The sequence below is a fragment of the Eptatretus burgeri genome, chromosome 17 (assembly GCF_056783735.1).
Source record: "Eptatretus burgeri isolate ZD-2024b chromosome 17, Ebu_testis_v1, whole genome shotgun sequence".
Taxonomy (NCBI): domain Eukaryota; kingdom Metazoa; phylum Chordata; class Myxini; order Myxiniformes; family Myxinidae; genus Eptatretus; species Eptatretus burgeri.
Window position 1 is genome coordinate 24,740,708 of NC_140977.1, and position 24,823 is coordinate 24,765,530.

The following is a 24,823-nucleotide window of genomic DNA, read 5'->3' on the forward strand; positions in this document are numbered from 1 at the left end:
ACTACCGGACAAAATGAAGACATTGAAGTCTTCCATTTACAAAAGTTTGATTTTATTTTGCATGTACCAAGACCAAGGAAAGAGCTCATTCAGATCACATGAGGGGCCAGTGCACCTTTAGGTCCGATTGATGCCTGATAAAGACTTTGGGTCCCAGACAAGAAAAATGTCCAAATCATACAACATAAAAATGCCCATCTACTGTGATGTCCGTGTACCAGTTTCTGAGCAAATTTTGGCGTTCCAGTTGTCCACAACTCCCTTGCTCATGAGATATCTGTCCTCCCCTACTATTCAGGATGAGCTTGATGAACTACGTGCTGAGATGGAGGAACTAAGAGATGGATGGCTGGAGGAGGACGTTCAGCAAGTGCAGGAGCTAAGGCGGGAGCTGGATCGAGCCAACAAGAACTCACGCATTCTCCAATATCGGTTGAAGAAAGCCGAGCGACGTGGACTGCGGGCTGGAGGGTCCAATGGAACCGATGGCGAGCTGCTGCGCAGCATTGAGCAGGACCTCAAGGTGCCTAAGCCTTAATGATTTTACAACTTTATGAGATTTGACTCACCATGACTTTAACTTGCCATAGATCACAAATTATTTTTCATGATTCTAGGCTGAGTTTGACATCGAATGGACTGCCTTCAGCCGATGATTTGTTTGTTGTGTAGTTGTGCATTTTCCTGGATTCTCATGTGACGAACGACTGTTTTTACCAAGTTTACAGAGGAAACGTTTAAGTGCAATTCTTTCTTCTTCGTGTCCTTACCTTACCTTACCTTATCAGTACAGTAAACCCTTCAATACCGCTGGGGTTACGTTCCTGGCAAATGCTGCGATATTCCAAACCGCGATAGTAAAACCAATTTCCTCTGGGAATAGCGGGGTTAGGTTCTTGGGCTTTGCGAAAATAGAGGAAGGTTGGTGGAAACCAAAAATAAACACATCACAATTGAAATAAACATGAAATAAATATAAATTGGCTTAACGATGAAGTCTCCTGCTGCGTTAAGGCAGATTAAACATGGGCCTTCCCTTCTGTGATTTGTCTAAAGCCCCCATCTCTCTCTCTCTCTCTCTCTCTCTCTCTCTCTCTCTCTCTCTCTCTCTCTCTCTCTCTCTCTCTCTCTCTCTCTCTCTCTCTCTCTCTCTCTCTGATGTACCACAGTCTTCACAGAGCGTCGGTGCAGCCAACGCAGCTTTCTGAGCAAGTGTTACATGGGGTGGTTTGCCATTGCCATCCCAGCAATAGTTAGGGCAGGAATTTATTTCTTCAGGGTGCCGACGATAGCTCGCCTACTCTTTGCAAAGGACGCCGTGGGGTATTTAACGTGCACCGACTAATGGCAGCAGATGGGTTGCCCACTGTAACGTCCAATTGAGTGACAGCACCTGAATCTCCCTGCCTGTGAAACACCGGGACGACAGTTTATAGCTGGGTCAGGATTCAAACTCAGGCTGGATGGCTTAGATGCCAGTGTGCGTACCTTTTAGAACTTCCTTCCCTATTACCATAACCTCTTAAATCTTTCCCTTTGTAATCTGTCAACGTGTTTCTCTTATAAATCGTTCTGCAGCTCCAAAACCAGAAAATAAATGAAATAAACACACTCTCGCCTCGACCAAGCTTATCCAAAACCTCCACTTTCTCAGTCAAAGACAATACTTTCCTTAACATTTTTCCATTTGGTTCATCACTGACAGTTTTCCTTCTGGGAGCCATGGTTACAAATCACAAAGGGCAATAATAACTGAAAACAGAGGAATTGATTCCGATTGCATGGAAGATTACACCGAACGTAGTGTTGACACGGAGATAGGTAGAGTGCAGTACTGTAAGTGCCGTGTGTTTCAGTTACCACCTGCACCACAGCAGTACTGCTAATTTACAATTACATGTGTAAAGTCGAATTGTATGTGTGATGTCAAAACTGTCAACAATAATCACTCTTCTCTATCTTTATACGCTTCAGCACCATTATTAAAGGTACATGAGAAACAACAAATGGCACTCGTGGTGGAAGATAACCATCACAACTCAGCTCAAAAACCCCGATTGGTCGGAATTAAATCCCACCACAACCATATCAGTCCACAAGAGATTGCCGGTGATTGGGCAAAACCCGCGATATTCAAAACCGCGATATTTAAGGGTTTGCTGCATGTACTGTCTAATCATCATATAGTACATCTGATAATAATCCATACAACAAGATCCTGTGTCTGTATCATTTTTGCATTTCCTCACAAACTACTTCTTGCTCAAAGTTGGAGATGGTACGATATTAATCACGAAGTACCCAGGGTTGTGCAGGGTCCAAAAATTTCATTATTGACACGGACAAAAATATTTTCATTACGTATTCACATCGACGTCGATGAATGCGCAATGCAAGGAGATGGAACTTGCAGATGAGTACATCATATGTAGATGTCTGCCAAGATTGTCAATACAAGGCACCTCGGACGTCCAGAAGCAATTGTTCTCCGGTTTTTAAGCATAGTCGTATGTATTAAGTAGATTTACAAGGAATTTGGACTCAGGAGTAGGCCATAAGGTCCATCAAACCTGTGATATATCAGCATCAAATTAATTAAATCTCACAGTTTATCAACTTGAATTCACTGGGTGTGGGGTATGATGGGTGGAGGAGTGATGAAAAGAATGGTGGAGCAAGCACTGACGTCACCAGGATGTTTTGGCTGTATAATAAGATACAGTGTGTGTGTGTGTGTGTGTGTGTGTGTGTGTGTGTGTGTGTGTGTGTGTGTGTGTGTGTGTGTGTGTGTGTGTCATTTTGCATCTTTTATTTTTTTGTATACCTTGTCGAGGTTCGTGTGAGAGCTAACACACAACGCACAGCAAGGGGGGGGGGCATCAGACAAGAGGAGCGGGAGTGGCAAGGACAAAACAGTGGGGAACAGAGACATTAGATCTGTGTAAGGGAGAGGGATGGGGCAGGGAACATGGGGAATACAAGATGGACATTACAGGGACTTTCAGGAAGGAAAGCAGGGAATTTGAAGGAGGTGGGTTTGGGGTGGATGAATGGGGGTAGAAAAGATCTGGGTATAGAGGATTTTCCAGAGTCAGAGAGATCACTGATGAAAACCAGAAAAAGAACAGCGCCCAGAACGCTACCTTGAGGAACTCCAGCCTGGACAGGAAGAGGGGATGAGAGAACTCCATTTAGGGGCACATGTTGGCTGCGACAGGAGAGGAAGTCTGTGAGCCATGAGTGGAGACTGCCTTGGATACCATAGGAAGGGAGTTTGGTGAGCAGGGCAGGGTGCCAGACCATGTCAAAAGCACGTGATATGTCGAGGGATATGGCTCTGATTTTATGTCCGGCATTGAGTTCTTCCATCCATTGTTGGGAGAGCAGAAGCAGAATATCCAGGGTAGAGTGACCTGGTCTGAAACCAAATTGATGATCGGAAATCAAGCCATTGGAGAAGAGGAAGGATTTAATGTCTGAAGCGATGATGGATTCCATAACCTTGCTGATGATTGGGAGAAGGCTGATTGGTCTTTAGTTGCAGGGATCTGTTTTTGCACCTTTTTTATGCAGGGCAGTGATGTTTGCTGATTTCCAAGCAGATGGCAGATGACCTTGAGCAAATGAGAGGGTGAATAGAACAGAGAGAGGGCGAGCAAGAGGAGAGGAGCAGGTTTTTAGGACATGTGGGCTGATGCCGTCTGGACCGGTTGCAGAATCTTGAGTCGAGGTTTGACAGCAAACTCTCCACCTTGTCAGGAATGTCATCTCTTCCCAAACCACTGGTCGCACAAAGTTTCCAACAATACCATTGTAATCACCAAGGATCCAGGCAGTGCAGGGTCAAGAAAGATTTGATTTGGACAAAAACATTTTCATCATTGACATCGATAAATATGCAGACAAAGCAAGTGTAAACTATGTATGCTTTGGACAGCTTGGCGACATGTCGCAATGATTGGCTCCTGGTTGGCTGTTCGAGGCTAGTGCACAGTGATTGGCTCCTGGCAATTGACTTCATACACATTTGCTGTGGCTGCTTCCCATTCTTAAAGTTTCAAAAAACCCCCAAAAATTTGAGCGACAAACAGAGCAAAAAAAGTGGGCTTGGGGCCCACATGCTTGCAAGTAACTACGTATGCTGAATTTCTTTCACGCAGGTGTCACGTGATGTGTCTGTGCGGTTGCACGGAGAGCTGCGTGCGGTGGAAGATCGCAGGGCACGCCTAGAAGCTGAGAACGACACACTGCGAGAGCAGTTGTTGGAGCTCGATGTGGGCCGACAGGCCTTGCAGCAGGAGCTCGAGAAAAACCGGGAGGTATGGCACGGTCCCGATAATTCCATCGCATGAAAACATGCTCACTTACCAGAACACCAATATATTTCCTGGAATCTTTTGTGTCGAAAGCAAGTGTTACCATCTTCCATCGAATTACATCCCTGCTGCATAAACGTTTTTCTGGATCCACAATTTGAACAGCTGCACTTGTCTTTGCGGAATTTTCTGTGGGGGCTGTGAATCTAAAGTGATCGCTGGAAATCTTAAAACTCAACTCCATCAAAAACTTTTATTAGTCCTCTACTCCCGACTGGTTTCACCGGAGGGGACTGGAGGTTTTATTTGCTCTCTGTCCGTTTGTCTCACTTGTTCTTTTTCAGACTTTTTTTTCCCCATACCCTTTAACATATTCAACTGAAACTTGGTACACAGCTTTGTTATGATACTGTTACGAATCTACACCTGCCCGGCGTGCGAGTGACCGCGTTAACTAATAACGGCCGCTCGCCCACCGAACGGACAATTCAGTCGTGACTTTCTGGAACAACGCCAGAAACCAGTCACGGGTGGGTTTTTAATCCCACCACGGCCCAGTCCTTATTCTACCCGCGCGCGACAGGTCAATCGCCGAATATCGATATACCTAAGTATTTGCGCGGGTAACCTACCGAGGGACCGTACCTCGGCGAAAGCCTGTTTGGACACGAACCGCTTAAGCGGTTCGTTCCGTTCTGGGATAACCGAGTGGGTATTATCGCCAGACCTTGCCGGACCCAATTCTATTATCGGTATTTAACAACCAACTATTATTCCGAGATGCAATATGGCGTTTCAATGGGGGAAAACGACACGACGAACGGGGTACATTTAAATAAGCACATTTATTAAACAGCACATATACAAGCAATCATGCAGTCATGCAGTTAAGCAATGATGGAAAAAAACACGCATTCAGTTGTTTGTTGAAGACTGCGGGACGGGGACAAAGACACGGGCAAGGCGAAAACACTACAACCGACTATGGTTATTATGTACATTTACTTAACAGGTTTTACTTACGGGACTCGGCGCCACAACAGTCATTCAAAGAAAAACAAGGAAAAGACCCCCTCACAGACAAGGGAGTCAGACTGGACCTGTTGGGTCTTTATGGCGTGGGACTTGGCAGACCGAAAGAGTCCCACGAGACCGTTGCGGGTTACCTGCACCCTCGTGGTGCCTTGATGGGGCGAGTCGCGACGTCCCGTCCCCACGGCAGCTAGCGTAGCCGCAGTTGCGCCCAGGCCTTGCCAAGCGGCAGGCGAGCTCTCTCCAGCTCTCCCCACACGCATGCGCAGGTTCGCGCGACACAGCAGGGCTGCACCTCCAGCCCGCGTCTCCCTCACGACGCCCGGACCTCCACCGACCGACCGCTCCAAGCTCCTGACTCGGATACGAGCCCAGATCTTTACACAGCTCCGGCAGAAGCAACACAGCTCCTTCCGCGGCGTCCAGCGGCAGCAGCAACACCAGCAACGACCGCAACCCCAGCAGCAACTCCAGAGAGAGATTCAGCAACGACCAAGAGAGCTTCAGCAGAGACAGAGAGACAGAGAGACAGACAGAGAGAGAGAGAGACAGAGAGAGAGAGAGAGAGAGAGAGAGAGAGAGACAGAGAGACAGAGAGACAGACAGAGAGAGAGAGAGACAGAGATAGTCAGCAACGACTGAGAGAGATTCTCCTCAGCACAACTCCAGAGAGCTTCAGCAACGACAGCGAGAGAGTGGCAGCAACCCCAGAGAGATAGAACGAACGCTCTGTGTGCACTTTTTATTACCCACACTCCGCCCCTCCGCTCTCGCCCCGCCCTCCTTCCAGAACATGCGGGATACTTCCAGAACATGCGGGAACCTTCTCAAAGGAAGCATTTTCCCGCCAAATCGGGACGCTCTCTCGCCGCTATATTTGTCTTCTTCCACATGCCGGGTGGAATTCACCGTGGAGATGCCATTCGTCCGGGGGAGGGGGGAACGGGGGTCACCTGCTTTCCCTCGACGAAGGCCAGGCCTCTGGCAACCATGTGCCGAGGTGGAAACGCGGTGGTGTGGTTATGAGGGTTGTGGTTAAGGTGGTTGTGTGAAGCGGTTGGTCCAAAATAACGATAGCAAAGAAAAACGGCTAACTCAAAGATCACAGCCCTGTCCACTCGGAAATTTCCCATTAAACAACGGTGGGGAAATCTAACTGAACACGGACTTATCGGCATAACGAACTAAGGACCTATATGGTGTTCGGCGAATTTCCACAGCCGTAACAATACGTTTCAGAGCAAGTTTGAGCTTCAGGGCATTTCGTCAATTTTTCACTGAGTTATGCCCTTTTTTGACTAAGAAAATGCCACATTGGCATGGGACATGAATTGCAAAGCAACTCTGGCTCTTCTTATGTTTTACAGTCATCTTAATATCTGCTCTTTCAGATTTTTACTTCTTTAACGGCTCCAAGAATTCCCACCTTCTTGTGAGGTCGGCTGGGAAAGGTTTGTGTTCTTTTGGCCCGAATCTTTCATGACTCGGCCTCATCGCAGGAGATACCAATGATCCTAAATGCCTTGGTTCCCACAGCGTGAAGCCGAGAAAGGTGGGAGGCAGGAGCACCAGCCCAGAGGGGAGAGCAGTACTCCATCAGGCTGCGGACGTTCGGCCAGCCCTTTTGGCCAGCCCTTTCGTTCGAATGAACGTGGCAATGAATATTTAATTTGTTGAGAGTGCCGGTGCTAACTTGCTTGCTCTTTGACAAAGATGCAGTTGTAATTTTTTTTTTTTATGCGAGCAAACGAATGCATCCAGCAACGAATGTGAGCAAATGGGATGCCTGACTTATTGTTCCTCAAAGGGACGGCACACTTTGAGATGAAACTCCCCGCCTGCGAAGCACAAATCTGACAGTTTATAGTCGGGTCGGGAGTTGAACCTAGATTAGGCAGGTCAAAGGTAAGCGTGCTACCTCTGCACGATCCTGTCCGACAAGGACAGCCATTTCAGAGCAATCTGAAAATTCCACCATAACAGATAATGAAGTCATGTAATTGAATACTTGTGAGCGAGTTGAAGAATCGAGGTGCTTGTGAATAATCACCCCTTGTTTTTAATGTACCTGATTGTACGTAAATCCACAGACTTGCTGATGAACCTTCGTAACACCAAAAATGGATTATTGTACATTCATGAAATTTTCACAAGTGAACAATTAGGCTTCAAAACCATGTCAGCATTCAGGAGAACCCACGTTTGAGTACACAGATTATTGTTGTCCTTAACCTGTGTTTTGGAGAAAAAACACCTTTTTTGTTTCTACCTGTGTGTTGAGCAAGACAGTCACCACTCTCAGTTCATTTGATGTCCTACAGTTGATTAATTTGGTTGCAGATGTGAGATTGTGGGGGTAGCGACGGTATTTCAGCAACTTTCAGGATAAAGGTATAAGTACGAGACAGCTTGCCCGATTGCGGTATTTGCTCTCCAAAGTGCAAGGCTTGTGAGCACTTTCATTTTCCGGACATGTGTGTGCTTGTCTGTGACATTTCTTTGTCCTTACTCAGGGCGGCCAGTGTGCGCAGCGTATAAATCTGTTAGACAGTAACTTCATGGTGGAAGGATAATGACACGCGTGACTGAGCTTGTGATAACGGAATGCCCGGTGTTTCACTTTGGTGGATTTTTTGGCGAGTTAGTGTTTTCTTCAGTTGAGTTTTTTTTGTTGTTGTTGTTGTTCCTGAATCGAGTATCAGCACTGTACTTGAATCTGCTAACACAGTCATTGTGTTATGGATGAATCATCATTTCTTCTCTGTCGGCCTCTCCTCTTTCCTTTCTTTCCTTTCTCTATTCTCTTTCTCCCTCTCTCTCCTAGTCTGCTCCTCTCTCTCTCTCTCTCTCTCTCTCTCTCTCTCTCTCTCTCTCTCTCTCTCTCTCTCTCTCTCTCTCTCTCTCTCTCTCTCATCCTCTGCCACGGAGTTTCGGTGCTGCCAAAATACCTTTTTGACAAAGATTCCACGAGGTGGTTTTCCTTTGCTTTCCCAGCAGTAATCAGGGCAGGAATTTGGACATTGTTCAGGGTGCCGATGAAAACTGACCCACTCCATCCAAAGGACGCCGTGGGATCTTCAACATCCACCAAGGGAGGCAATTAGATGGGAAACCCAACTTAACGTACACCTGAGGGATGGAAACTCAGGTTAACATCTACCTGATTCCCATGTTGTCAGTTACTGCACTTATCCTGACAATCATGTGATGTGCTGTAGAGTTGGGGTGGTGGGCAGTTTGATGATTTACAGAATCAATGTCCTTTTCCTTCATCTATTTTCACTTCTTCAGCACATGGTCTCTCCTTTGGAGCCACAAATCGTAGTGCTTGCTGTGAGAGGGTTAAAAATCATCTCGTATGAAGTTATTGTTGGCGAATGCACATTGGACTTGGATTCAATTATGAATTATGCCTGATGGTTGGGTTGCATCATTACTGAGGCATAGCTGTGCCATTTATGCAGTGGCCCTGCACATTTTGGCCAGAATTCATAAATGGGCCAAAGAGCCATGGATAATTCGCCTACTGTTCTCGAAGGACACCATAGGATCTCTAATGTCCAACAACGAATGCTGGCAGACGTGATGCCCAGTTTAACATCCATGCCGTCCAACCAAGGGATGGCACACGCATTGATAAATCACCCTTCCTGTGAAAGACCATGATGGCAATTGATAGCTTGGTGGAGATTGAATACAGACTATAGACGACTCAGATGTCTATGTGTCTATGATGTCTATGTGTATACCTCTAGGCTATCCTGCCAGCCCTGCTAGAGGAAGCGAACAGAAAGACAAGCGTAAGGAGTTAAGCCGAGAAAATGGAAGATCAAAGACTGCAGGAAAAATGTGGTCTCCTTGCACTGATGACACAGCTCTGAGGAATGCAGAAACGTTCTTTTAGGGTCACGCCTCTGATTACATCACCAACGGCTGCTTTTCAATCTGCTTTTGTTTCTCGTTTCAAATTCCTCCAATCCTTTTTTTTATTGTCCTTTCATTCACTTGTGAAGTTATTTATTTTTTCCCTGTCAACGTTTGCAAAGGAACGCTTTAAATCGGTCACTGGTATGTCCCCATGTAACTGAGAACACTTACAAGAAGACGGATATATATATATATATATATATATATATATATATATATATATATATATATATATATATATATATATATATATATATATATATATACACACAGATTCCCCTGATCTTCTATCCAAAGACAGCTGCATGAAGCAACGAAGAAGAGCTACACAAAGTAAGGCCTTTGCTGTTTCAAACCCTACCAGGGTTCCTCTACAGCTGCAGACATTCACAAGTAGCACGTACAAGAGAATCACTGTGAAGCTAAAAGGAAAATATATAATGATAGCTCGCCTCGTTTTCACAAAAGACACTGTGGAGTCTTAAGGTCCACCAACTAATGGTAGCAGATGGGACGCACAGTTTAACGTCCATCCAAGGGGCGGCACACACATTGACGAATCACCCTACCTTTGAGGTACCAGGATAGCAGTTTATAGGTAGGTCGGGATTCAAACCCAGGCTGGACAGCTTAGCGGCGAATGTGCGTACCTCTCGGCCATCCAGCTGGCCCATAGACATTGTATATTTGTAATTTGGCCAAGGTGCCAGTCATAGCTCGCCTGCTCTTCACGAAGGACACCGTGGGATCTTTCTCGCCCACCAACTACTGCCTACAGACAGGATGTAAGTTTAACATCCATTCGAGGAGTGGCGCAAACATTAATACATTTCCCAAATACAAAACCCTTTACCTGGTTTGGTCTACATGTGGACCCAGTCCACACCACAAGCTCATGGTGGATTTGTCAGCTTTTCCTTTTAAGATTCTTGGTGTATTTCTTGGTGTATTTCTTGATGCATTTGTTTGTTTTTGTGTACACAGTCGAGGCTCGTGGAATAGCTAGTACACCGGATGGATCAGGACGTAACAAACAAAAACAGGGCACAAAACATGCTTGCATGGGGTGGACAAGTTGGACACAGAAGGAAACTCCAAGGAGGGAAAACTGGAAAATTGGAAGGAGGAGGGATTTGGGTGGGGTTAACGAGGGTATGAAAGGTTAGCGGGGTTTTGGATTGGGGACGATCTGAAATGGCCGTGAACAGCTGTCTTGAAGACCTGGAGGGAAGAATGGCATTGAAGAGGATTTGGAAGTTGATTCTGCAGGTGAGAAAAAGGAGGAACAAATGAATGGAGGTGAGAAGTGATCTTGGATTAGGTAGTTTCACCAGAAGGGGGTTGATGGTGGACCTGCAGAAACCTGGGGCAGAAACAAAGCACAGAAAGAGCAGAGGGTGTGAGACCAGAAAGGAGGTGGTAGAAGACAAAGAGACCACCTAACGACCACCTAACTGTCTGCGATGGGGAAGTGATACGCCCAATGGACTCGGCTTCATCGTGAGAGATTCCAATAATATTTAAGGCCTTCGTTTCCACAGCGTCAAGCTGAGCAAGATGTCAGGCAGGGGAGTCAGCCCAGAGGCGAGAGCAGTACTCCATCAAGCTGTGGATGAATGCCTTGTAGGTGGATACGAGTTCAGTTGTACAAAGGAAGGACTTTGCATGACGGAGGATGCTCGGCGAGCTTTGGAGGCCAACTTTGAAATGTGGTTTGCCGAAGAAAGATCCTGGCTGATGGTGAGACCCAGGAATTTGAATGACTGAACTTGCTCAAGAGGATTGTTAACAAGTAGATGGGAGGGTTTGCCAGACGGTCCTTTTGGAGAGAGATAGTGAGAGTGTGAGATGTGTCAGGATCGAAATGCATATTCAAGGTGTTTTACCAGCTCGTGATTTTTTTCAAGGTCTGAAGGGAGGGAAGAAGCTGCATCCTACCTGTCCGAAGAATGAGTGATGTCAGGGTACAGGTTGGAGTCAGCAGCAAATATATAAAGAGGATTTTCCAGAGATTCAGAGAGATCATTGACGAAGATCAGGAACAGGATTGGACCCAGAACACTGCCTTGGAGCACTCCAGCCTGGACAGAAGTGTTTTTTTTTTTTTTGCATCATGAGCACTTTGATGAGTCCACGCATCCGCTTTGCTGAAGCATTCTGTCACTTCTCTTGGTGCAACATGCCAAGGTTTGAAATCTGGAAGGAAAAGAAATAGTACTTGACAAACCTGAAGTTTTCCAGATATATTAGTAAGCAATGAGACGGTATTGATTTAATTTTGCAATCGGGTCCCAAACCTTTTACTCTAATAAGTTGCAGGCTCATTGGCAGAACTGTTCGTCATTTCATTTCGATATTGAAGTTCGTGGGGCCTCTTGGTTCAGGAAAGATTCCATTGTTATCCCGATATTTTTTTTCTGAAACACCTCCTCGTGCAATCCATGTTGCTTTTGGGATGAAGACGTGGTCCCCTTTAACCTCTGCCGAAAGTTATTTCCGATTTTCCTTGTAATTGTGATGCCAGGTCTCATCGGCAGTGATGATGAACTCTGAGTCGACATTGACGCAGTGCGAGTCTTTTTCATTTCCACGACTTCCCCCCCTGTCCCCCCTCCCCCCCTCCCCAATCCCCTGACAATTCACAATGCCTGACTTTTCCTGAAGTCCTCATCATGAAATGGCGCACCATTGATTCTTGGGTATTCTTGAATCTGCTTCAATTTTCTAGTGGAACTTCATGGATAATTATTCTCATGTAATTTAATAATGATGATCATGATCTGTACCAAACTCTTCACAGAACGTTGATGCTACCGAAGCAGTTTCTTGGCAAGGTTTCTTCTGGGTGGTTTGCCATTGCCTTCCAGAAAGTCAAGGCAGAAATTTGTGACTTGTTCAGGGTGCCGGCGGTAGCTCACCTACTCCTTGTGAAGGAGACTGTGGGATCTTTAACTTCCACCAACCAATGCTGGTAAACAGGACACCCAGTTTAACGTCCACCTGAGGGACCGAGATTGAAACCCAGGCGAGGCAGCTCAGAGACGAGTGTGCATCCCTCGAGGGTGGGTAATATGACTATTTTGGCATGATCCTAATTGGCTTCCTTAAACCAAAAATTATTTCCTGTTTTATAACTCGGTTGCTAACCCACTGAGTTTCTGAAACAGGAAAATCTTGATGAATATAAATAATGTTCCCGAGTCTGATTTTGATGATAGCTCAAACCACACGTGACGTGTTATCTTCCCAAACAGAATTTCCTGTAAAGGGGTGGTGATCTAAGACGCGTGTCCATCACTGCCAGCTGTTTCCAACTTATGGCCACGGACACGAAACTCACCCCTCCTCATGCCCTCTCCTCTGATTTCACTTTCTCTTCATTGCCTGCATTTCACAGACTTCTCTCCGTCCTCCGCGTGTCATATCTTGGTGTCAATCTGTTCCAACTGCTGTTATCGCATCTGCGCAGCTGCCTCGCCTCCCAAAGCCGGTCTCTCTTTCGTTGCATTATGAATTTCACTCCACAGAAAACAACTGTACATACGGCTGTTCTGGGCGGTACCCATGAAACAGTGCCACGTTTTTTCCATGTCATGAAGGAAAACACATTTTGTTTTTGACCCTCTATTTATTACGTATGCACATACAGCAGAACTTTTGAAGCCCTGCTTTCCCAGGTTCTGCATCCTTCACGTGTGCCCCTTGACTCTTTCCCCTCTTTCTCCTGTCTCATCGCAATTTTTCCCCCTACTTCATACTGCATGATCTTCCTTTGTTTCTCTTCCCATTCCCCCTTCTCTTCCTTTTCTCAACGCAGCCACTTATTTCCGAGCGTACGTAATAAATAAATGTTCCCTTCACTGTTGGGGAGAATGGAGGCCATTTTGATGCATTTGTTCACAGTGTTTAAGTTGTTGTGGTTGTACCATTTGCATAGGGTTTCCTGCGCTCCAAATGAATGAGAAGACTAACCATCTGTCTCTGTGCAAGAGACCAGAAACACAGAGAATGCATCTCACGGAATTACTAAGCAGTGGGAAAGGAGCAGGCCTTGTGTGTTGACCAACATGAAATGCCAGAGATACTGAAAGCTTCAGGGCCGCCGCACACAGGCCGACATGACAAAATAAGATCATCGGCGACGTATCTTATGCAATCTTATTTTGGCGGAGGCTGCCGCATGCTACGCAACTGTCGATGACGCTATTGTCAGAAAAACAAAATGGCGATGAAGAAGAAATGCAGGGAGAGGATGAGGAGGGTGTAAGCTTTGAGCACTGCTGTGTTGGCACAAGTGCTGGCACGTCGTCAACGGCGTGCCAGGAGGAAGAAGCGACTGTGGATAAATCCTTGGGTGGAGAGAAGGCGAGCTCAGGGAATGTTCAACAACTTGCTAGTGGACCTTGCTGCGGAAGATAAGGGAACTCATATTTATATTTACTAGTAAATACCGGTTCCCATTGGGAACGTGCCACTATATTAAGCTCACATTTTTATTCTTCATTCACGGAAAGACGTGCTTTTAAAACAGGCATCTTTATGATGAGACAGACACCAATTTTTGTTCCGAATAAATCGATTATCAGATTTCCAACAAAGTAAATTGATTATTAGCCTTCAAATGATACCATTTTTTTTTTAAATGATTCGATGACAGCAGGAACAAGGTATCTGGAAAAGACTCTTTAATGAACTTGTGGAGCATGATGCCAATGCGTGGATAGGGAGGAAAAAATACGACATTCAGGGACGCCATCTCAGCTGCAGCGCTACTCTCGATAACTTTGCGCTGCAGTCAGGTCACAGGTAATGCAGTTCTACAATCACACACACTATGTATCAATACAATTCAGAGGCAGAGACTGTCATTCAAGCTTTTTATAACACAATGTACCCAGAATGGCACTATTGTATTGTTTCCGAAGGTTTGATAAATACCTAAGGAAACGCAGGTCAGGCTCAGGAGGCCACTGCATTGGAACTTTCATAATAACTTTAGTCTTCAAAGTTTACATAAGCTACAACTATTCAAATAAATGCTGCAGATGATATGACGCTGTGACCGGAAGCTACTGAAAGCTGTAGTTTAATTATCGGTCAATACATTGCTCGGCGTCTGCGATTGTCGGAAACTGCCCCGCAATTGTCGCCGATAACTCGTCGTGAAAGATGAACATGTTCAACTGTTACGATTGTCACCCATGCACCTGAAAAACCAGCCACACATTACACGATTAATCAAAACAGTCGCAACTAAGCTACCACCAACAATGTTGTTGAGTTGCAGTGGCCCTTAAACTCACTTTGTTACACTTGTTGCGTCTAATGCCACCGGCCGCTGTGTTCCTCAGTCGTGTGACTCTGTTTTGCCATTGTTTCGGCTCTGTCAACAACAACAACCGGTCTCCAAGTCGTTGAGATTTTCTTTTCTATCCAAAGCGAGATGCCTCAAATGTGTGCGAATAAATGAATGAATGAAACTTTCCATTCTGTTATATTATCGTGTCATTGTTACAAATTTTTTTTTGGTTATTCAATCGAATGACATTTGTTCAGTAACTATCACCTGTATCCGTCGCCCTCTCACATCCGTGCGTAGAATTCATTGCGCCGTCGTGGCAGGGAGCTGACGAAGGGCGACAAGAAACTTCCTGTGCAGGTATGAGCTTCCCTAAGGGTGGAGGTTGTCTTGTAAAGTTGCAAATGGTGATGAATAGGCAGCAAATGCTGCATGAGTTTGGGTGTGGATACGGAATTAGGAGATCATGTGTGATTAGCAAAGACGAAAGAGCTTTTTGCCTATCAAGGTATAATAATCATCGTAATCATCACCAATGTGCCATATGATTTACAGAACGCCAGCACTGACGGAGCATTCTGTTGGTAAAAGTTATGCAGGATGGTTTTCTATTGCCTTCTGAGCAGTCGGTGACGGTAGGAATTTGTAATTTGTTTATGGTACCGGTGATAACTCGTCTACTCTTCACAAAAAAATGTCTTCCTTCATCCCCATCACCTTCTACCCTAAGCCCCCCTCAACCAGCCATACACCATCCACCCTAATACCAACTCACTGTCTCCTACAACTTACCCCATCTTACCATACACCCACCTTCACCCCACCACACCCTGCAATATCAGTGATTCATCAATCAAATTTCACCGCATAAGTCGTGAACATCACATCGATCCTCAATCAGAAAGGGATGTTTTATTACTTCGCCACCAAAGGTGGATGGAGGTTTTGTTTTCACCCCTGTCTGTTTGTCTGTCTGGTTGTCTGTGAGCAGGATATCTCAAAAAAGTTATGGACGGATTCAGACGAAACTTGGTGGACACGTTGGGCGTGTAACAAGGACAAATTGATTCGATTTTACTGAAGATCCAAATCTGGATACAATAATTTTTTTTACTTTTTAGAATTGATTCTTCAACATTGGGCAATGGGGCCAAAAACTTATCGATAGCATGTTATTTCAAAAAGTTATGCATGGATTCGAATGGAACCAGGTGGACAGGTTGGGTGTGTGACCAGTAGGAACTGATGAGATTTTGGTGAACATCCAAATCCGGATCAGGATACGAGAATTTTTTCAGTGATTCTTCACCATTGAAAAATTGGTGGATGAGTTGGTGAGGTGAGAAGAACAAGCTGATTCGATTTCGGTTCAGGTCCTGTACACAAAGAAATAGAGAAACAGACAAATAAGGAGACAAGCCGGTAGGCGGCGATGGTTCGCCGAGCATGGAAACGATAAGATATAGAGCAAAATGGATGTCATATAACGGATAGGGCATCACCTTAAGATTATGCATATCAAATCTCATCCAGTTCCATCTACTGATAACTACTAGGTATCCATTTGAATGAAAAGTACCGAAAATGCGGTTTGAAATCGGAAATCCCCAAAGTTCGAGGGGGTGTTGTGGGTGAACAAGGATCTCAATCGAAAATCCGGCTCGATCGTTTGTGCACAATGTATTCCAGACGATTAGTGTGAATTTTCATGACCATCCGAACATAACCCTCGGAGGAGTAGCATTTGGCGTGAAGACACCTCCAGCTCTCGCATATTATCGATTTTTGCACTAATTGACCTTTGACCCCTGACCTAAGCGAAATCGGTCAATATGTCCTGAGGCAAAGTTGTAGCACTCATTGAGTACCATGAACCTGCAAAGTTTCATTCGTATCGATGCACTCACCTGGTCGCTAGGGGGCCTTCAATTTTCGCGCATACCCTAATTGTAGGGGGCGCTGCGGGTAAAGTATTCCATATATCACAAAAACCGGAATATATTTGATAGAGCATCACCTGTAGATTCATGCCAAATTTCATAACCCTACGTGGGATAATGGCTTTCGGAATTGATTTCGCGTGAACGGTACCGATTATGAAGGTTTCTCGGTTGTTGCTAGGGAACCAAAGCGTCCCTAACAACCATCACAATTTCCAAACTACGTTTACTACCAATTATGCTGATGACAAACGAACAAACATCCAAACAAACAGATAGAATTACTGACAATAAGGGTCACCTATTTCGGCAACCCAACAGAGAGGGGGTGAAAACATAACCTTCTTCACCTTCGATGGTGGAGGTAGTAACCGTTTGTATCCCACTGGTAGGTCGGATCTGCATCCGGACCCTTACCAAAATGTAATCTGATTGTTCTTGTCACCTACCCAACTCATCCCCCAAGCTTTGTTTTAACTCGTACTAATCCACAACTTTTTGCGATATCGTGCTATATATCGTTTTTTTGCCGTATCTCTCAATTGTGAATAACCACTAAAGACATTCTGGTATCCGAATCCAGAGTCTGATTTTCATCAAAATCGAATAAATTCGTCCTTGTCACACACCCAACCTGTCCACCAAGTTTCATCGAAATCCGTCAACAACATTTTGAGATATCCTGCTCACAAACAGACAAACAGGGATGAATACATATAACATCTGTCCACCTTCGGTGGCAGAGGTAAATATTCCTAATGTAATCACACTCCCATTTCCCTCCAATCATATTATCTCATCACACTTCAGTGGCTGGAAAAATTGCTTAGTGGTGGCACATTCGCCTCTCAGATGTCTCACCTGGGTTCGTCTCTTAAGTGTTGCATATGAACACCAATGATGACCGCTTCAGAAAGAAAATCTGAACTATATATTTGTGTGTGTGTCCATACGCACAGGCGTACATGACTTGTATGCACTCCTCACCTGCAGGATGGAATGAATTTAAATTTGGTTCTTGGAGTCTGGGTTTGTACGGGAACGTTGGTCATCTCCAATTTAGAAATTGGGTGAATTTATCATACTTGCAAATGCACTTTTGCACTGCTGGACAGAATAACTTGAAAACTGGATGTTATCGTAACAAGCTCAAATGAGCTAAGATCCTCGTCCTCTTAATGATGACGTCATAAAAACGAATATGACGTCATTGTGATGTATCAGGTTTGCGATAAATTATCTGTGCTAATGCCCGGTTTGATTCCCGCAAACAAAATTCAAACAGCTTGCCTAGTTTCGGAGATAATGGTATCGGCGATTTCCATTAGCGGCGATATTATGACATCACCTTTTTTTCTAGGTAGAATTTCCAAAATCAGAGATGGTTACTGCCTGCGCGTGGGCTTTCTGCATATACATGGCAAGTTTCACGAAGATCCGATGAAAACTCTGGGTTGTGAAACAAAAAATGTCAAAAAATAGGAATGACGTCATAAAAATTGATATGACGTCATAGTGATGTATCATCTGTGCTAATGCCCTGTTCGATTCCCGCAAACAGAATTCAAAAAGTTTGCCTCGTTTCGGAGATAATTTTTTAGGCGATTTCCATTAGCAGAGATATTTTGACGTCATAACTTTTTTTTCTCGGAGGAATTTTCAAAATCGGAGATGGTTACTGTCTGCGCAGGGTATTTTTACATATACATGCCAAGTTTCAGGAAGTTTCGATGAAAACTGTAGGCTGTGAAACAAAAAAGTCCACAAGAACAACAACGTGAGTAAGACTTAGAGATCCTCCACGAGGATCTAAAAATAAAATCAAACTTCTCCCGCATGGAGGAGCAGGTATTTCAACATTTATTAACTCCTTATTAGCTTATCTGAAATTGGAATTCCAAATAAGGTATTGTCATCATGCACCGTCAGTCTGTCTACATCTATCTGTCCGTCTACGTCCGTCTGTCCATCCATCCGTCTCCTATTTCGACTTCTCCAGCCAAACCGCCGGGCCGATCCGGCTGAAATGTTGCAGCAAGGTTCCGCTCCTGACTGGTAACGGGGGAAGCTCGTTCCGGTAACTTGACTTCCTTTAAAATTCCTTTAAAAATCCTCTTCTCCAGACTCACCAGTCAGAATGCGACCAAATTTACGTTACATTACGCCAGGGTATGGATGTTAAATTGTGAAGGTCATGCCGATCACGTGACTGGAAGTGTGTCAAAATGGCTGACTTCGTCAATTTCTGGGAAAATCGCATAAATTCCTTCAAAGATCTTCTTCTCCAGGCCCACCAGTCAGAATGTTACCAAATTTGGGTAAACAACATCAGGTCAGGGCCCAGATAAGCTACAGGTGCAGTTTTTTTTATTTATTTCCACAACAGTGATTCTACTTATTAATTGAATTGATATAATGTTATGGAACCCCATTAAGTTTTACAGTGTGATCCAGACAACCAAATAGTGGGGCAACTTAGCATAACAATTGTGCATTTTGTGAGGAAAGCACCAAATTTGGCACACTAGTCGCCTATCATATTATGAAGAGATTTGGATATTGGGCCATCTCAAATTCAGCCGCTGATGGCTGTGGCAGCCATTTTCCACTGCCATCAAAAATTTTGAGATGGCCCAATATCCAAATCTGTTCATTATATGATAGGCGACTAGTGTGCCAAATTTGGTGCTTTCCTCACATAATGCACAATTGTTATGCTATATTTAGCTAAGTTGCCCCACTAAAAGGACCTTGTGAAATTGCAAATCGTCAGATAATTATTTGTCATTGTTCAAAACCAACAGCTTCGTTGGATATGGCCAACTTGAAAGTAAAATTTAATGGAAATTACTTTGATCGGGTTCGTAAAGTATGAGTTTTAACTGAGTGAAGTCGAAGATATGAAAATAAAATTTAAAGTTTTGACTTGAGAACAATTGCATGAGTTCAGGATGAAAAATGGAGCCATTGCTCCCATTTGTCACCTGGTTTTGTTGCAGGAAGACAATGCAGATCTTCGCTGCCAGCTGCAGTTTGCCAAAGAAGAAGCCATGCTAATGAGGAAAAAGACTGCAAAAGTAGGCAAGGAGCGAGATCGTTTGGAGCATGAACTGCAGAAATATCATGCCTTCTACGGCGAGCTTGATTCTGGTGGCCCCTTTGGTGAGGCCGGTGGTCCGCCGAGCTCTCGTGAAGCTGAGCTCAGATTGCGTCTCAAGCTTGTCGAGGAGGAAGCCACCAGCCTGGGCCGCAAGATAGTCGAGCTAGAAGTGGAGAACCGTGGGATTAAGGCGGAATTAGAAGATGCACGAGCGCAGTATGAAACTGTGACAGGTACCGGACATGCCACAGAAGGGGCCGGTGCTGGGACTGGAGTATCGACGTCGGTCGGACCAGAATCAGAGGCGCAGTCTGAGCTACGACGGCAGCTGCAGTTTGTGGAGGAGGAAGCTGAGATGCTAAGACGCACTGTGGCAGAATTGGAAGATAAAAACAGGCAGCTGGCTGTTGAGTCGTCGAAAGGCAACACTACCACTTCAGGAGAGGCTGTGCAAAATGCTGCCGGCGTTGGATTGCAGGATGAGCTGAAGGCTGCCAGACTGCAGATTAATGAACTGAGTGGAAAGGTGATGTGTTTTTCAAGGATATTTTCAAATTAACCCATAATGGGGGTACATTTAGCCAACGGTGGTTATAATCTTGTTCATAACCTTCGCCCAGGTGTGTGTGGTCTGTCTGGGTATTCCTTGGCGTATTTTTTTTTTTATAAAGCAGGTTGCACAGCTTTCTAAGCAATAATGTGATGGATGTGTCTCTCTGACTGGTTTGATGATAAGTGGTTGTCCATGTTTGACAGGTACTGAAACTGCAGTACGAGAAACGTCCAGCGGGAAGCCCATCTTCTTCCAGTGACACGACTAATGCAGTTGAGACTTCCATGTGCTCTTCATTGTATGAACCTGCTCTGGTTGACACAGGCTCGGCAGTAGTCATTTTAACCGACGATGAGGAGCGGCCACCTCACCGTAAGCGTGAAGGCCCCATTGGTGGTGAAAGTGATGCGGCAATTGAAAACGAAGGCCATGGGAATGGTAGCAGTAGCCTCGATAGTTCTAACATTCCTGATGCATTAGCTTTGCTTTTGGCCAATCAGCGCCGTCGTGATGATGCACGCCTCACGGGCGCTAGGCGTGAGGCCAGGCGCCTTGAGGCAATGGTTGGGCAACTGTGGAACGAAGCATCTGATAACCTCATAGGAATTGAGGCCGACACGACCGGTCCCCTGGTGTCAGGCCTCAAGGAACTGCGGCGTGATTTGAGAGTCTTCATCGAGGGCCTCGGTGAAGATGGTGACGGCGATGGTGTTTGTGCGAACAGCCCCAATGATATTGGCACTGCATTAATTGGCCAGGTAAGGTTCCACCCTCCTGTCTTTAGGTGTGTAGCATTGCTCATTATTAATAGAGTTCTTAGTCTAGGTGTGAATGCCACGTGACGAGAAATTCTAAACTCGTGGTCTGATTGAGTCCTGCAGTCAACAAGGTCCTTTCACATCAAGCTGATGTACCCTTTCCTCCTTGAGACGAATGACCGATATAAAGCGAGACAGTGCTGTCTGCCAGAATAGCTTTGCTACGAATCTGTACAAATTGCCAGAACCAGGAAGCTGGCCAGTCTGCGGTATAAAACAAATCAAATTGTTTGTTTGGTTTAAGACAAATGATCACTGTATGTCATGGTGAAGATTAAAACCGTCGTCTATCTTGTCATTGTAATGCAGTTATGGCCGCCCAGGTGGCATTCTGGTCTCTTGTGTTACTGGAAGTCCATATTGGTAGATATTAGGGAGGGTAGGTTGTGCAGTAATGCACTTTGATCTTTCTCAGTAGTTATTAAAAATACAGTATTGGCATTCTGTCTATTACACATGGAAAAGTGGTGAAATCCCACTTCCTGATCTCTCCAACCTTCCAACCCTCCCTCGCTTTTCCTTATTTCAGTTTTTATTTTCTCAATTTAACCCTTCTTCCTCATTTGCATTGGTAATTTGCATAAAACGTCTAAAAGGGATGTTGAGATTTTTTCCTTATAGCTTCATAGTGCTCTTTTTTTTATGACCAAAGTAGAGTACAAATGAAATAACTTCTTATTGGACATGATTTGATCACAGAGCAAATTATAATGAATAGTACGCTCACACCTTGCGTGCACCCTGCATAAATGTGGTGATATGATGTCGAACAGAGATACTGCAAATACTGCTATAAACATATTTTTTCAAATTTTTACGTGTGACATTATGCACTGTTTGACTTACTCTATACATATCCATCCAACCAGAGTGAAACCAATAGCTGCACTTCCCAGATTTACCAACACTGAGACAAACTCTTTGCCTACTCAGACTCAGGAATGTCCACCATTTATGAAATGTCTGAAATCAAGTCAAAATCAAGTAATCAATTAACTCTTCCAAAATACCTAGTGGCCTCGAATACCTGGTGTGTACAAGCCTAATGTGGAAGTGCCTCGACCAATAACGGCAATGTTTCTGCTGTGAACATGCTCATTGCCACTGGAAGCAAAATGTTACGTTTGCACGTCACCATTGCTTGGTCGTGATGAATAGGGACCATGAACACATATTTAGAGCACGAGTCATTGAGAGTAGCATGAGTCATCAACATCCCCTCTTTTCCTTTATGTACACATCTGGCCCTTAATGGAACTCATACTATTAAATGCACCACAAAACATGAGGGACTACTGAAAGAACCATCTCGAAGCAGCATTGCCATTTCTCGGACAGTCGTTAAGCTGCTCTGAGATTCGAACCCATGCTAGATAGCTGAGAGGTGATTGTGCATACCTCTAGGCAATCCTGGCAATATATATATATATATATATATATATATATATATATATATATAAATATAAATATATATATATATATATATATATATATATATATATATATATATAAATAATTTAATTTACGGACAGTTCTGTGACTTTTCTTGGCATCTTGGCTTTGAGTTACATCAGTAGGTGAAATTTTAACCTTTTATCTACCTGTATGTTTGTGTGCCCACCATTTGCCCTCCGTCATTTTGCTCTTTCACTGGCGGATAGATTTTGAATTCAAAAACGCATTATCATGAATGACGAAGAAAGAAAGGTCCTACTTCTTGAGACCATAAACACAATGTTTGAGGTCTCGTGATATTAACTATTATTCAGCAGAGGAATAAAACGACTTTACTAAAGATGAATGTGATAGATCGGATCAATATGGAGAAGTGGGGAGCGTACAGTGCTGTCCAGTTTCATCGACTTTTAGGGAACGTCATCAAAAGCCAAATAATGGAAACAGGAACCCACAACACTAATTTTAGCAACTAGTTTCAGAGCTAGTTTTTGCAGAGCTTTCAGAGCTACTAGTAAAAATTGGTTTTATATGGGACAGATAATTATTTAATTGTTACCTCCACCATCGAAGGTGAAGCACGATATCTCAAAAATGTGTTGGCTCTGATATGTTCTCGTGGATCAGGAATTGCATGGCGGAGGCATCTGCTCCACCGAGTGTCCTAATTTTTTTCTACGCCACTGTGTTGTTAAGGTTGTTTGAAGTATTTGCTTGCAAGACTCTCTTTAAAAGTGCTCCACACTCTTGGGTTGAGGGTAGGGAAGCAACGATAATGTACTTATCACAAAATTATGTGTATATATAAATATATATATATATATATATATATATATATATATATATATATTTATATATTTCCATTCGATTGGCAAGCTTAGCCTTTCCAAGGTCACAAAGTGCATCCTCCCTCAAGATGGACGTTAAGGTGGATGTCCCCGGAGACTAAAGATCATCCGGTAAATCTTTCAATGAAGAGTGTGTGAGATATCGCCGGCTCCCTGAACGAATTCCAGATTCCTATCGAAACTACAGGTCGTAAGTGCTCTTTTCACAGCTGATTCGGTGGATCTTTCTCCTGCTGGGTTGTCGTCTTTGGTTGGGTGTGGGTTGAAACTAAGGCACACACATTCACGTTGAAGAGCCAATGGCACATGTTTACGAGCCCCAAGCAGGAGCTGAATCGTACTTCAAAGTGTGTTGACGATTTACACAGCATGCCTGGCATTGCTTGCTGTATGAGTGGTTCATGCGGAACAGCCTCGCCATTGTCTCCCCGAGTGAGCCATTGTTCATCATCCGAGTGAGCCATTGTTCGTCATCGTCACAAATCACGGTTGCCTAACCCTTTAAAAAACAAAACAAAACAAAAAAACAAGAGGATGTGTAACATTTAAAGCATTTCGTTATAACTCACTTGTCTGATCATACATCGCTGTTGATGCTCATTGTTTCGAATTAAATGCATTTGCCAGGCATAGATGAAGCAGTGCATCTGTCATGCCAGATATAATAAAGATTCAAGTACTTTTGAATGTGTAACTGTTAAAAAAAAGTACACGAGTCCATATCATTTCGTGCACGTTTTATTTAGCAGTAATGTCGTTTCATGAAACCCTGTTGTCAGGCTTTTACTGCAGCCATCTATTTATTATGTATGCACTGAAAGGTGAAATTGGGGGGAATTAAAATATGGGGGACAAGACGAGAAAGAAAGTAGACCACAGGATTTGTGAGAGAAGGGAAGGAAGCTTAGGAGGAGATAGGAGTGGATGAAGGGAAGGAATGGGAAATGGAGGAGTAAATGGGTTGGGGGCAGTGCCGGATTAAGCCTCGGCTGGCCCTAACGCACATTTTGAAATTTTCGAGAATGGCCTGAAAATTTTAAATTAGATCTCGGGCTCATGGAAATGGACCCCAGACAAAAGATGAACTGATTCAAGAACAAAATATTTAATACAAAAAAAGACAAATATTTAATGTGAAAAGAATTTTTGGCTGGCCCTAAGGCACATGCCTTGTCTGCCTAATTGTTAATCCAGCACTGGGGGTGGGGGGTGGGAGAGTGGAGTTTTTCAATGATCTCTTTAACAATTTGCGTATATAATAAATAGATGGCCCTGAACCGATTTCTAGTCTAATGCATTAAGCTTCATGCTATCTCGACTGCTTTTCCTCACCTCTCGTTCCTTCGCAGCTGCTGCCCAGCTCACCCTCACTGCCTCCCATAACCGGTTTCTACCTCTTTTTTTTCCTCCCTCTTTCCCCCTCCTCTGTTCGCTCTCTTTTTCTTTCCTCCCCCCAACCCACTGTCTCCCACAGCTTTCTTTTCAAATCTTTCAGCCCTTCATCTTGCTCATGCTTATTCTTGTTCTCTTCTCTT

At 44.3% G+C, this 24,823-nt stretch overlaps 1 protein-coding gene across 5 annotated transcripts in view; it reads left to right on the plus strand.

Annotated features, from left to right (window-relative positions):
- Positions 1-24,823, plus strand: part of LOC147009576 (uncharacterized) — a 74,340-nt gene that overhangs the window by 8,281 nt on the left and 41,236 nt on the right. For all 5 annotated transcript variants that reach the window (XM_085862209.1, XM_085862208.1, XM_085862207.1 and 2 more), the window contains exons 2-6: positions 299-523; positions 4,161-4,319; positions 14,875-14,934; positions 19,514-20,140; positions 20,371-20,925. In XM_085862209.1, coding sequence (XP_085718335.1) covers positions 299-523; positions 4,161-4,319; positions 14,875-14,934; positions 19,514-20,140; positions 20,371-20,925 — 1,626 coding nt within the window. The remainder of the gene's footprint in view (positions 1-298; positions 524-4,160; positions 4,320-14,874; positions 14,935-19,513; positions 20,141-20,370; positions 20,926-24,823) is intronic.